Source organism: Balearica regulorum, chromosome 5 (genome assembly GCF_011004875.1).
Source record: "Balearica regulorum gibbericeps isolate bBalReg1 chromosome 5, bBalReg1.pri, whole genome shotgun sequence".
NCBI classification, from domain to species: domain Eukaryota; kingdom Metazoa; phylum Chordata; class Aves; order Gruiformes; family Gruidae; genus Balearica; species Balearica regulorum.
The window spans coordinates 70,167,070-70,180,964 of record NC_046188.1 but is presented as its reverse complement, the minus strand read 5'-3'; the positions used below and the strand labels follow the sequence as shown (position 1 = coordinate 70,180,964).

At 55.9% G+C, this 13,895-nt stretch overlaps 1 protein-coding gene across 1 annotated transcript; it reads left to right on the top strand.

The window, feature by feature from the left end:
- Window positions 1–364: 364 nt before the first annotated feature.
- Window positions 365–13,895, top strand: DRD4 (dopamine receptor D4). Its single transcript, XM_075755624.1, has 4 exons — window positions 365–781; window positions 11,388–11,500; window positions 12,429–12,976; window positions 13,693–13,895. The coding sequence occupies exons 1-4, from the start codon at window positions 530–532 to the stop codon at window positions 13,893–13,895; spliced, it is 1,116 nt and encodes a 371-aa protein (XP_075611739.1). The 5' UTR covers window positions 365–529.

Genomic DNA, 13,895 nt, shown 5'->3' with positions numbered 1-13,895 from the left:
CTGGGAGGAGGAGAGTCCTGCACTGGAGTAAGGCTGGTGTAAGTTAGGCGGTGAAGGGCAAGGCTTTAATCCCCGGATTTTTATTTCCCCCCCTCCCGGTAAAGGCCCGGACTGACAGCACTCTCCTCGGCCAGGGGAAGACAGGCAGGGGTCGGACCCACGAAGAGCATCCCCGGGGGGCGGGGGGGGGCATCTCCGGGGCTCCGGGTACCACCACGACGGGCCGGCTGGGGGTCTCCGGCAGCGGCAGCTCCCCCGGGGGGCTCGGCGGAGGGGGGTAACGGGGACGGGACACCGGGAGCCTCCCCCCGCCCTCTCCCCGCCGCCCCCTAAGCCGCTTGGTGACCCAGTTGGAGCCGCGGGGGCCGGAGCCGGGCGGAGGCTCCTCCCCGCTCCGCGGAAAGTTTGGGGCCGGCCGGTCCGCTGCTGCCCGGGGCTGGGCCACGGCCGGCGGCGGCGGGAGCTGAGCCGGGCGCCCGCGGCGAGGGAGCTCCCATGCTCCGGGCTGCCGGGGCAGCGCCGCGGCGCCATGGGGAACGGCAGCACCGGGGCCGCGTCCTGCAACGGTACCGGGCCGCCGCCGGCGGGAGGCCACAACGTCGCCGCCCTGGTGCTGGGCATCGTCCTCATCCTGCTCATCGTGGGAGGCAACGGGCTGGTCTGCCTGAGCGTCTGCACGGAGCGGGCGCTGAAGACCACCACCAACTACTTCATCGTCAGCCTCGCCGTCGCCGACCTCCTGCTCGCTCTCCTCGTCCTGCCCCTCTACGTCTACTCCGAGGTGAGGCTGGGACCGGGGGTTGTGCCCTTGGTGGGATCCTGCACGGTACGGGGCTGCGGGTGGGATCCGCAAGAGACCGAGCGCCGCTCGTTGCCCGCCCCCCGGTCCGGCAGCGCCGCCGCCGCCCAGCCCCTCGGGCAGCCCCTGCCCTCCTGCTCCGGGCCCCCGCCCCGCTGCAGGGACCCTTGTGCCGCTGTCACACCGCCGCGGCTCTTCCCCCCCCCCCCCCGCTCCCCGAGTCTCCCGTGGCAGCACAAAACCGCCGCGGGACAGCGAGCCACGGCAGCGGCGGGGGGCTCGGGGCAGGTTCGTGGGCTCCCCCCGTCCTCCGGACGATCGCCGAGCTGTGAAATCACCGGTATTTGCACCGGGGGGGTCTGCCCCGGGCCTGGCCCGCAGCTCTGCGGAGCCCTTGCGGTGCGCGCTTCCCAGGTCGCCATCGGCAGACGGTTTGGAAGGGACGGGGAGCTCCTGTCTGTGCTCTGTCTGACGTAAGGCGAGGAGGTTTGGGTGATAAGGGAGATCTTTACCAGGAAACGGGTTGCCATGTCACGTTGAGTAGGGGAAAGCGTCTTTTTAGGGAGCCAGATGGGATTTGGTCGCCCTACATCAGGGTGACTTTGGCCAGCTCGCTCAGGGATCCTCCTGGCAGGACTGCTCTGGTTCGCACAGGCCTGATGATGCGACGATGGCCACCGAGAGCCGCCCTGGGACGCGTTCACTTCCGAGGCTGTGACAGCTGAGGGAAAACAAAACCAGGAGCTCCTGAGGCTCCTGAGTGGTTTTGCATCTCTCTCTCTGTAAAAGGGAGAGAAATGTACTGCCAGGGGATCGACGATGCCTGGGGGGGAGTTGTGGGACTGGGGCGAGGAGGCTCGCTAGAGCCTGCCCTTAGTACCAGCCCGCGGCTCTTTCCCCGCTCAAGTGGAGGAAAGCGCCCGCAGACCGAAGTAACGGGTTTTCTGCACCTGCCCTTGTGGTAGCTGCTGGTGTGGGAGAAAGAGTCCTCCTCTTCCTTCCAGATGTGGAGAGCGCCGGGACGCAGCCTTGCGCGCAGTGAACACCCCCAGCAAGCTGGACTCTGGGGACTGGGGGGTGTCAGCCGAACCTCGTGTTTTTGGATAGCACGTGGTTTGTAAGGTGGTGGCTTAAGTGCTTCCTTGGGGCGTGAAAGGGGCTGTCCCCGGCACTGAGACCCACTGGTGTTCCCGTCCTTGAAGGCTAAGGCAAGAGCCTTAGCATCTCCCCTTCTCCCCCGTGCCAGGGCTGCCGCTCAGCGCCTGGCTGGGGTGGGTGTATACTTTCTTAAGCGAGGAAGGCTGCGGATTAGAGCTTAGGATGCTTTTAGCCTCTCTACCTGGTGCTGGGATTTTGCAGGACATTGTGACCTCGGTGGAGACAGAGGTATTCTGGAGGGACAGGTTCAGCTGGGGACCCATAAGAAGAACCTCTGAAGAACAGGAGCATTAGATTCCCTTCTCCCTTCCCATTGCACTGACAGGAGCACCTCCATGCTCTTTGGTTTTGGTGGCTTTGCTTTTCCCTCGTTAACCCAGTTTTGGTGGTTAGAAAGCCTCTGTCTCCATCATTCTTCTCAGCTACTTTTTGCTATTTGGAATTACCTTTTTTTTTTTTTTCTTCCCTCACTCTTTCTGTTGTGTCTCCATGCCTCCAGTTCCCAATTCTGTGGGCAGACACGTGCACCAGCGTGGTTTCTTTTAGCCTGGAGGCTTGAGTTTTGCTGGCATATGTAAAATGCTAGTTAACATACCTCTGAAAATGCTTCCAGTTGGGCACGAGCATTGCGGGGCTTTCCTTGGGTACCACAGGCATCCTTGGGTACCACAGACAGCCCACAGATCCTGGATGCTCAGGCAATGGGTGTTCAGCCCTGTATGAGCTTTAAAAACCTGGGCTGTCCAGCCTGCGCCTTAGCAACGATGGTACTTTGTGTGTTCGCTTACATAGCTGTTCAGAAACATCAGTTCTGTGGTGTAATTCTTCCATGGCTCTGCACCCAGGATGTTAAACAACAGGGAACGAGGGTGGTGTATTGCAGAATTGTCTTTCCCCTCAACTTCTGCAGCTCCTGCAACGGGCAGGCTCTCAGAGACGCAAGAGACGCTGTAGGAAGAGCACGCACCAGGATCTGCGCTCCTCCTGCTCGGCGGTCTTTTTCTTCTTTTTTTTCTTTTCCTTAAGGCAAAAGTGAAAGCTGTAGATCAGAATCCGCCGCTCGGCCGGGGGGTGCAGAGTACAGCGGTTGCTGCTGTTTAAAACGAGCTGGATTTCAACTTGTACCATTTCAACTTGCACCATTGCATTTAGCCACTGAACATACGGCATGGACAGTCCTGACTGTTCAGTTCCACCTTTATTCTTGCTCTGGGGTTTTTTTGTTCGGTTGAGGTTTTTTTTTTTAACTTTAGTACAGCTCCTGACAGAGTAAGGGTGGTCTTTGAGGGCTTCTTGGAAAACTTGAAAACCAGCTCAGAGGGTCTTTTTTTGCTGCTGCTTTAGCAGGACCAGAACAATAAACTCTGACGGCTTCCTCAATTCAGCAGGAGAAGTGTGGTCATTTTTCCAGTGGGATGGCTTGTTGTGTTAGGTTTTTGGAAACATCCCTCCCAGTCAGGGCTTTAGAAGACAGCTGGAGGGATTGAAATTTTTGAGGTGACGTCTGACATCCCCACAAAACAAGAGATCTCCCGCAAGCTTCAGTGGCAACGGGATTGCTTCCTGTGGGAGGTGGCTGGATTATCCTCCGCTGCTGTTCACAGAAACACGGGCGCAGTGGGAGAGGCCTTGATCTTGACCGTTATTTCTGGTTGTTAAGAAAGCTTAAAGATGCATTAACAGCATTTGTTGACGCATACTCTCCTTTTGTACGCCTGAAAGAGCCGGCATAACTTTTTGTCACCGCTAAACTCTTAGTCCACGGTGAGGATTCAGAGGTCTCGGCCGTAGGAAGCCAAAGCGTGTGTCAGGTCCCTCGGGATGGCCCGTGTTTGGACCTGCAGGTTGGAGGATTGCTGCAAGCTGGTGCTGGACAGAGGGGACGTTGGTGTGCGGTCACAACCGTTGGCTTCTCTGTACCATTTCACAGTCGCTGCAGTCTTGACTGGAACTGGAGCTTGGCAGAAGGGCAGGGAAATGGGGCCGTCTAATGCAAACCTCCTCCAGTCCTGTCCTCACTCGTCCAGCTTCTGGGAGAGGCACCACGAAGGGGCAATGGCTTTCAGATGGTGAGCAGGAGATGGTGGCTACTACTCCTGGCCAGTTGCCGTCCTGTTGCACTGGGCTCCCTCAACGCATATAAACATGGCCAGCCCTTGGCGGAGAGAACGAACTTTGGAAATAGGCCAGTGGTGTAGGAAGTCGGCATCTCCCATGGAAGTGGAGCCGTGTGGTGAGCAGGAAAGCCCGTAGACCTCTTCTCCCCGCAGCCCAGCCTTCTCTGTGCGAGATGGACGTTTTCTCCTGAGTCCTGCCCTGTCCTAAATCTCTCTCTCTCGTGTTCATCGTGCATTGCTGGGGGTTCTTCAGGCTGTATTTCTTTCCTCATTAATTTGTCCTGTCCTACCTTAGCAGCTCAAGTTAACGCTTGGGGTGTTAAAACTGATGTGACGAAGCTGGTCTTCCATAAATCCAAATGTTGCTGTCATTTGTCAGTTCCGATCCTCCACAACCTGATGTAACCGAGAAGCATCCGATGGATGGGAAGGGAAGAAACGTCAGCTTTCCACTGGCTTAAAGCATCTTGTTTCCAAAGTGACCAGCTCCCGAGACTGTGGACGTGAAGTGAATTCCTGACCCGGCGGTGTTTACAGCCAGTTTCTCTTTTGCAGAAAAACACCATCTTTAAAGAAAACCAGGTGAACTTCTGTACCCCGATCATGCCCCATTCTCTTTGGAGCGCTGGTTTGGATGGAGGTGGATTAGTGCTGTTTGTCTTGTTAGCGGCTACCCGGGCTGACTGAGCCAACGTGCAAGGATCAGCGTGTTCACAGGCAGTCGTACGCCGAATCGCAGCCTGGGGACGCAGATGTGTCCAGACTCTCCACTGACCTCGTTTGAACACGGAACAAAGACGCGTTCCGGTGTTTGCCGGTTGTTACTTACCACGCAGCAGGCTGCCCGGACACGCAGAAGGCACTTACCTTCCAGCTTGCTCTGGAATCTCACCTCTTAGCAGGGTGACGGGGAGAGGTAAAAATCCATGGGGAAGGTAGACCGCTCCTCTGCGGCGGCTTTGTCTGGTGGGAGTGTGAAGTTCTGCTCTCCTAGCAATCCGGCGCCGGTAAGGCAAGGATGATGGGAAGCCAGGGGGAAGGAAAGGAGGTGGCCTGGGGCATTCCCGGGGGTCCACAATAACTCCCCAGGAGCAAAGCCCTGCTTCTGTGTGAGGGGAGACCAGAGTGTGCCTGGAGCATTGACAGCACTGAAATGAGGGCTGTTGCTCCCGAGGCGGTGAGGACACCTGAGAAAGCAGAGCTACGAGGAGCCGTGGAGGTACTGCGGAATATCGTCGGGCTCTGAGGGGCTTCACCCACCAGAAACCTGCAGGGAGGGAGCCGCGCGGCTGCACAGGCTTGCCGTTGTGTTTGACTGCTTCCCCTGCCCAAAGACCGACAGCGGCAGGAGCCCAGCAGCGGCTTATTTAGTCCTCGTTAACCGCAGGCATTCCCAGCAATTAGGGCAGGCAGCGGGCTGCACGGCTTCCACGCGCGGGCTCTGCTGCGGAGCGTACCTCCTACCTGCCTCGCTCCGCACACCGCCCTCGCGTCAGCTCTCCTTAATCCGCGCCGAGTGCCAGAGCCGCGAGACGGGTCTGATCCAGGAAGGCGCTGGCCGGAGCCGCGTCAGGCGGCACGGTTATGTAAACATCTTTGCCCCTAAGATCTGTGTAATCGATTATGAAAAAGAGGAAACAGTTTTAGCAGATCTGCACGTTCGCCCGGCTCCCGCGGGTCGGGGAAGGGGGTCTCTCCAGCCGGCGCTGCCTCGCAGATCCTCGGAGCCGTAGAGCAGCCAGTGCTAATTGCACGAGGTGTTTTCCTGGTGGGGACGCTGCTGTTCCCCATCAAACTTCCAGGCTGTCGGTGCACCATCGGTACAGAAACAGCTCGTGGTTGCAGCGTGTCGTCTGCCTGCGATGCAGCTCTTCAGCTCAGAGACGCGAGCTCTGCCCTCCGCCTTTTCTGTCAATGCACGCCATCCTTTTTTGCAGCAGTATTTCAGATGGGTCTTTCCTGGAATCTTACGGCTTTAGTAGAAATAGATGTTCTTCTAGGCCCGGCTGGTGACCGAGCCACGCAGCACACTGGGGAGGTGACGCAGGCCAGCGGTTATCCACCGGCGCTGACGCTACGGGGTTTATTTCTCAGTGCAGGACGGTGCCTTTGAATTTTGGGCCCTCATAGCGTTTCAGGTGGATGACCAGACTTGCCCCTCACCTCTGAAGAGCCCTGACCTCAGTGATTTAAGCCAAGAAAGGTCCTCAGAGCAGACACGAGGCCACCTTTGCCTGGGGTCCCACTCCCTCTCCTTGCTCTCCCCTGTTGTGTCTTCTGGGGGACGCAGCAGTCACGGCTCACGAAGAACGGCCGAGTCAGCTGCTTCTGGGCACTTGGACAGTTCTTTGGCTCCGATGCTGGGCTTCGCCCACTTGCGAGGATTATTACTCTTCGATTGGTGTCCCAGCCTTCTCGGCAGGCCTGGCCTCTGGGGATTTGCACTGTCAGTCTCTCCGCGCTTGAGCCGTGGCCTCGCTGAGGGCAGGCGCTCGCTTGTTCGGAAATTCAGCTGGGCATCTCCTAATTCGCCACCCAGGCTGCCGCCGCCTGGTACCTTACTTCAGGTGCCATCACCACCAAAGGCCAAACGATCGCTTTGTGCGCTCTGCTTCTTAACGCGCCCGTTTGCAGGGCTGGCGAGAGAGAGAGGCGGGTACGCGTCTGACACGCGGTGCCGTGCAGAAGCAAGCGGCAGGCCTGAGGCAAGAGCGGTTATCACGGGAAATAAAACTAAAACCTTTGGTCCTGTCCTGGCTCACGCCCTCAGGGGCAGTGGCAGCGTAAGAGCTCTGCTGGCATCAGGCTTGTTTGCAAGAAGGCAGATTTTTTTTTTTCTTACATCATCATCAGTGCTTAGGAATAGGGACATCAGAATGACCTGAGCTAGGAGGGCAGCCTGCGACGTGTTGGAGAAGTCAAGTCTGTCTCCCACCATCCTGTAAAATCTTTTCCATAAGCTGTTTGTATTCTGTGCCAGAAGCAGCTGGATCCGTTCCTCCTCTGCGTGCGGTGGATGATCCAGAACCTAAACGCAGTTTGTAGTGAGATGTTGGTGTCTTCTGAGAGACCGCAGTGGCTGCAGGTGAATTCACCGGCGTCGCCAAGCTCGGGCAGGCGAACCAGCAGCCAGTCTGCACCTGGAACGCCTCTTTGGAAGGAGTTTGCCTTGCGTCCGGAGGGGCGATCGTTATCACCTTCCCTAAACCTTCCTTGGCTGCCACGAAGCGCAGAGCGAGGGGCAGAGCGTGACGCTCCCTGCCACACTCGGACAGTTTTCCATCTTCTCCCACGAAGCGATGCCTGGAGGTTTCGCGTGTGGCGGTTCTAAGGGAACCGCATTAACCCCTTTGAGGCTCAGCCTAATTTCTTACCAGAGCGGTGCAGAGCACGCCGCCAGCCTGCGAAAAGCTGTAGCAGGTACGGCGGCTCGCGGGGTTATTCCGGCAGCTTTGCTTTGTTACGGGAGGCAGCTTGCCCGGCTGTTCTGCTGCGTCTTCTCAGCACCAGCACTACCGAGCATCCCTCGCCGGAGAAAAACAAGGGGCCTCGTGCTGAAAAAGCAGAGAATGCAAAAACCGTCGATGGAAGGGGAGCTGCCCTGGAGCACTTCTTAAAGGCAGCTTGAGCTGTTTATGATCCCTCAAGCTTTATACCGTGTACCTTGATGGGCTAATCTTCTGCAGCCTCTTGTAATTAGGTACCACTTAATCACAGGAGCCAGCCAAGCCAGCTATGCCTCTAATCCAAAGTCACTCTCCCATCAGAGAAGTTCTTGGCACATTTTGCTAAGGTGGGCGGGTGAGAAACGTGGTGTGATGGCATGTTGTCCTCACCCAGCGCTTTCCCCAAAGTCAAGTCTTGGGGGCTGGTGGGGAAAGGGAAGAGTTTGTAGCATTTTCTGAGTGCCCAGCTGGAATCTCACGGCAGAGGCGGCTGCAGCCTGAGAGCTCTCGTCCTTTTCACAATCAATTAGTTCCCCGGAATCACAAACAGGTTTTGAAAACCATAGCCCAAAATCAAATTTTCTCTCTCATAATCTGAACTGAACTTGTCCGGATCCCGGTGAGCTTGGCAAAAATTTGAGGGTTGATTCGGCTCCCAAATTGAGTTTGGGGTGGCTGGTCTGTGCGAGGGAAAAGGCTGAGCGAAGCCTTTGGCTCCGGATCCAGCCCTGCCCTGGAGGGTTCGGGCTACCTCTCAAGGAGATGGCTATATAAAAATAGCCAAACAGTTTCTTCAGAGTCTGCTTTGGCTTTACAGCTCCACTAATCATAATCCCGGGCGTGACATCATTACCGTCCGATATTAATCCTTGCAGAGCTGCCCGGCCCCTGGTCCTGGCAGGGGTTTCTGCTCCTGCCCAGCGTGACGTGGAGAGCGTTTCTCCCCGCAGCTCCATTTGCGGCGCTGGGATGGACAAACCCAGAACCTATTGTTTAACATCTATACGTGAACTAATCCATACCCGCTTCCCAAACCGTGCACAAGGCCGGCGCAGTTAAGACTATATGAGCACTGGCTGATGACTACTATAGGTTTACTTCGGAGAGAAACCGGAGAGCAGCTGTGGAGCAGGAGCGGGAACGCAGGCGTCCCGTGCCGTACCCCGGGTGTGTGCCTCGGTGAGCGGCGCTGCTGCTCTGGGTGCCCGTCTTGGGGGTGTCTCAGACCAAACGAAAGCCCTTTTCCCTACCGCTCCTGGTTGAGAACCAAACACAGCGACGGGCTAATTATTTCTCTTCTTGGCTTCGTCGCGTCGCTCCTCACTTTGCCCTGGCGCAGGGGTTGAACTCCTCTCCCCACCCTTGGCACCGCCGTCCCCGGTGCCAGGCATTTCACTCCCTCTCCTGAGATGCTGAATTTTTTTTTATTTTTTTTTCCTTGGGCTCCCCACTCTCATTTCGTCACAACTGCCCCCCCCCCCAGACGGTCGCTATTTTTCTGGTACCAAAGTGCTTATTCCGGAGCTAACCTGGGAACGCGGTGGCGGGGGTCGTGCTCCTCAGCTTTGCAGCCCTGTGCCAACATATATGTATATTCTGTATTATATTGTTATATATTAATTCACTGTATAACACGTCATATGAACACATTGATAAATTATAGGGATAAAAATATATTACATGTATGTAAAATAAAGTCCCTGGGACTTTAATAAAAATAATATATATAAAAAATAATTTTTATATAGCACATTATATATAGGTAAAAATGTATAGTAAATTATATATATTACATGTAGCAATATATAGGTTCTAGTAATATTTATTATATATATTTTTATAATAGTAAGAGTGTATATAGTGTTTGATATTTTGCCAAGTCCCAGGGGCATTTTATATTCATATTTATTTCTATACAATCTAATTTTTAATAATAAATATAATAACTGTAAATCTAACTTACAAACATACATACGTTACGTATATGGAAATATACGGATAAATTATATATATAGTACAAAATGTTATATATTGCATTGATATATAATATATATTACAGAAAACCATTTCAAGGCCCCTATATATGCACACTATGAATAAATGTTTGTTATAAATATTATTATATTATCATTATATTAGGAACAGCCCATTGAGCCATCCTGGTTTACCTGTGCGAGCGTGTTGACGGGCGTCTGCGCTGCCCAAGCTCATGGCAATAACGGCACGTCGGCAGGGACCGGGACCGGGCTCGAGCTGACATGTTTTCTGCATCCGCCTAAAAAGTGCTTTAACGTTACAACAATCGGCTGGGTTTACAACTGGGAGCAGTTTGCGGCGGCCGCGCTAGCCGAAGCCGTCGCTGCCCTTCTTGCCGTCGTCAGGCGCGGGCGATGCCGCTGGCTGAGAAGGGACCCGGCTGTAAATCAGCGTCGGGGGTGCCCGTAGCGGAGGTGTAAGTAACCTCTGGCAGCCCCCTGACTCCCAGCCCCTGCTCTAAGGTGCTCCACCGCGCTGGGAGTGGACGTGCCGGTCGTGATGGGAGGACGGCGTTAGATCTGAAAGCGCCTTTAGCTCCTGTTTCAGCTACCCGAGAGGCTCGGTTTGGTGTGCCTGGAAACGAGCGGGTTTTACAAGAATTTAATTTGGAGTCGGTGCTGGCAGACCACGCGCCGGGGGCTGGGGTGACGGAGCTTCGCACGCGTCTGGTGCGCAGGAACGAGGGAGCTTTTCTTCCTCTCAGCTGCTAAACGAGGCTGGAGGGGCTGAGCTTGAGCTGAGCGGGGCTTTCAGCCCCTCTTTGGCTGTCAGGGAAAAACAAAAAGGCACCCTCTCTTGTGGTACTAAAATGAGAATTTTTATAAAAATTCTGTTCGTGGTCTCGTCCCAGAGGCAGCTGCGCTGGTGCGAGGAGAGGAAGCTGACGCTCAGTGCATCAGCTTTGGATGCAAGAGGGTCTGGACGCGTGGTTGGTGCCATGTGCTGGAGGGTTTAACGAAGCCTGACTTACTGCTGTGCTCTTCGAGCTTTTCCTGCCATTCCCATTTCCCACCAGCCGGGTTCACAGCACGCTGCTGAGCAGACGTTCCTCTTCCACAAACAGCTATTGATCAACCGCAAACCCTTGGGCGTTTTCTGGCTTTGTTGGGTTTTTTTTTTTCCCCAAGTATTAGTTGGGATACAGTCGCGTAGATTTTTAACAGGTACCTTTTGTATAGCGGAGTCAACGCTTTGAAGTAATACGGCGCAATGACGCGCGTCTGGTCACGTCCTCACGCCGGCAGCGCGTCTGCTGTGCCCTGCAGTTGGAGAGCGAGCGAACAAGAGAGTCTATCTGACTAACCCGAACGCGGACTCGCGAGGCTGGCCTTGTGCTTAGCGTGACAGAACGAACCACGCGCGTAACGCGCCGAAACCGTTCACGTCCTCTGCAAACGGGACCTTGGACGTGAAAAATGGAAGAGGGGCTTTGTGCTCCGGCACTTGTGGAAGAGCTTCTCCCTGCTTCCTCGGTGACTGGCAGCTAGCGATGCTGTGCCCACCCTGCCTTTCTGGGGAGATTTTTGGGGTGGTGAGTTTGCGTTTGGGGGTTCTGAGCCTCTGCACTACCCCGAGGCAGCCCTGCGCCCGTTATTCCGCCCTGCACGACCCGCTTGGCAGCGCTGAGGGGCTGGGGGCTCGATTCTCCAGCCAGGCCAGAACCCGAAGCCCCAGGCAAGCTGTGAGCTACTTCACGGGCAGGACTGCTCGACGGCAGGCCGCGTGTTTGGGGGAAAACGTGAGTGGCTGAGGCGCCCAGGCGCGGAGCTGTTTCGTGTCATTTTAAAGGCAGCGGGACCTGGCATCTGCTGACCAGGGGGATCTTTTCAGTTCCAGGGAGGTGTGTGGTCCCTCAGCACGGTGCTGTGCGATGCCCTGATGACCATGGACGTGATGCTGTGCACGGCTTCCATCTTCAACCTCTGTGCTATCAGCGTGGATCGGTAAGTGCCTTCCTCCTCCTCCTCCTCCTCCTCGTGCCAGAGGAAGGAGCGCTGTGTCCTGGCATCAAGGTGCTGCCATACCTGCCCTCGCAAGGGTCCCACGCAGGGAGGCCGGGTCCTGTTCTCCCATAAGGACGGTGTTCTGCCCTCCCGTCCTCCCCCATCACCAGCGTTGTGTCCCATCGGGACCCTTGTGGTGGCCAAGCTGGAAGCACAGTTGTGTGAGGAGGCCAGAGCTGTCCCCTTGGGTGCTCTTCTGAGGGGGAGACTGCTTGTAGCCCAGGCTTGGCTACGTGAGGAAATTAACAGGGGGAAGGATAGTAGCAAGTGACTATGGGACCACTCACTTCTGACACCCCACCTGGAGTCCAGCTCTGGGGTCCCCTGCACAAGAAGGACATGGAGCTGTTGGATCGGGTCCAGAGGAGGCCACAGAGATGATGCGAGGGCTGGAGCCCCTCTGCTGTGGAGACAGGCTGAGAGAGGTGGGCTTGTTCAGCCTGGAGAAGAGAAGGCTCTGGGGAGACCTTAGAGCCCCTTCCAGTCCCTGCAGGGGCTCCAGGAAAGCTGGAGAGGGGCTGGTGACAAGGGCAGGGAGTGACAGGCCAAGGGGAATGGCCTGAAGCTGCAGGAGGGGAGATGGAGATGGGATGGGAGGCAGAAATCCTTCCCTGTGAGGGTGCTGAGGCCCTGGCACAGGGTGCCCAGAGAAGCTGTGGCTGCCCCTGGCTCCCTGGCAGTGTTCAAGGCCAGGCTGGATGGGGCTTTGGGCAACCTGGGCTAGTGGAGGGTGTCCCTGCCCATGGCAGGGGTGGCACTGGGTGGGCTGGGAGGTCCCTTCCCACCCAAACCGCTCTGGGATTCTGTGATGTTACCAGTGGTGACACCACCATAGTAGGACTGACTCACCTGGGACCTGTATTGGCAGGTTTATCGCCGTTTCAATCCCACTGAACTACAACCGGCGACAAATCGACCTGCGGCAGTTGATCCTTATATCCACCACCTGGATATTCGCCTTTGCTGTAGCATCCCCAGTCATATTTGGCCTCAACAACGTCCCAAACCGGGACCCCAGCTTGTGTCAGCTGGAGGATGACAACTACATCGTGTACTCCTCCATCTGCTCCTTCTTCATCCCTTGCCCCGTCATGCTGGTGCTCTACTGCGCCATGTTCCAAGGACTCAAGCGTTGGGAAGAAGCCAGGAAAGCCAAGCTGAGGGGCAGCATCTACGGGGCCAACAGGAAGCTGTATCACCCCTCAACCTTCATTGAGAGAGAGCAGACCGGACTGGAGCCGGAGGAGTGCAACCCTTACACTCGCTCGGAGCACCCTGGGGACTATGTGATGAACAATGGGATCCAGACTGTCTCCTACCCACACCTCAAGTACCCACACCCAGGACACGGTCGGAAGCGGGCCAAGATCAACGGCCGGGAGCGGAAGGCCATGCGGGTGCTGCCTGTCGTCGTCGGTGAGTAGCAGCCGGTGGTGGCTGGGGAAGGGTGGGCAGCGTGCTGGGTCCGGTCTGGCAGGATTGGTCTGAATCCGGCGAAGGGAGCACGCGCTTTGCCGACTCTCCTGCCAGGAGCCAAATTGCCCAGGCTCGGGCACGATGAGAGGTGGCACGCTGAGACCCATGCTTCATCCCTGCTGGAGGAGGCGAGGGTGGGATGAAAGCCACCTCCCTCTTGCTCCACGTCCCCAGTGCCGTGGCTTTGGTCCTGCTCCCTCTCCATCACGCGTGGGCTCGTTTTAACACCCACCCTCCCCTGGTTCCTATGGAACAGCCTGGTTGTGGCTTAAGACCTGCCGTACCCATCTCTCGTGAGAGGACGTTTATCCAGCGAAAATCTCAGCATCCCTTTGGGCCAGAGTAGTGCCAACACCACCACCCTTGGGAAAGAACATACGTACCGTGTTTATAATCCAGCCTTTTCTTCAAGGTAAACCTGTGACTCCTGATATCCTAAATATGAATCCAAAACGATACATAACTTAGACTTTTCATCAATGTTTAGGACAAGAAAGACATCCTAAATTTTTTGCCAGGGCATAAGCCCAGATCTACATGTCAGCACGTCTGCTGCTTTTCCCCTAAGCACTCTGAGCTGTCTCCAGTCTCGTTTGTTAAATTAAACCCTTTTTTAACATTCACATCACTTTCTCTCTTTAATGTCCTTCTGGCAGGTGCTTTCCTCTTCTGCTGGACACCTTTTTTTGTGGTTCACATTACCAGGGCGCTCTGCAAGTCCTGCACCATTCCCACTCAAGTCACCAGCACTGTCACTTGGCTGGGTTATGTCAACAGCGCTCTCAACCCCATCATTTACACCGTTTTCAACGCGGAGTTCAGGAACTTCTTCCGCAAAGTCTTGCACCTCTTCTGCTGA

What these genes read in the sequence shown, in the direction of transcription:
- DRD4 (XM_075755624.1), top strand. Translation starts at nt 530, where the DNA reads ATGGGGAACGGCAGCACCGGGGCCGCGTCCTGCAACGGTACCGGGCCG. An exon ending in CCCTCTACGTCTACTCCGAG is followed by an intron (nt 782 to 11,387) that starts GTGAGGCTGGGA and finishes GGATCTTTTCAG; the next exon opens with TTCCAGGGAGGTGTGTGGTC. An exon ending in TGTGCTATCAGCGTGGATCG is followed by an intron (nt 11,501 to 12,428) that starts GTAAGTGCCTTC and finishes CTGTATTGGCAG; the next exon opens with GTTTATCGCCGTTTCAATCC.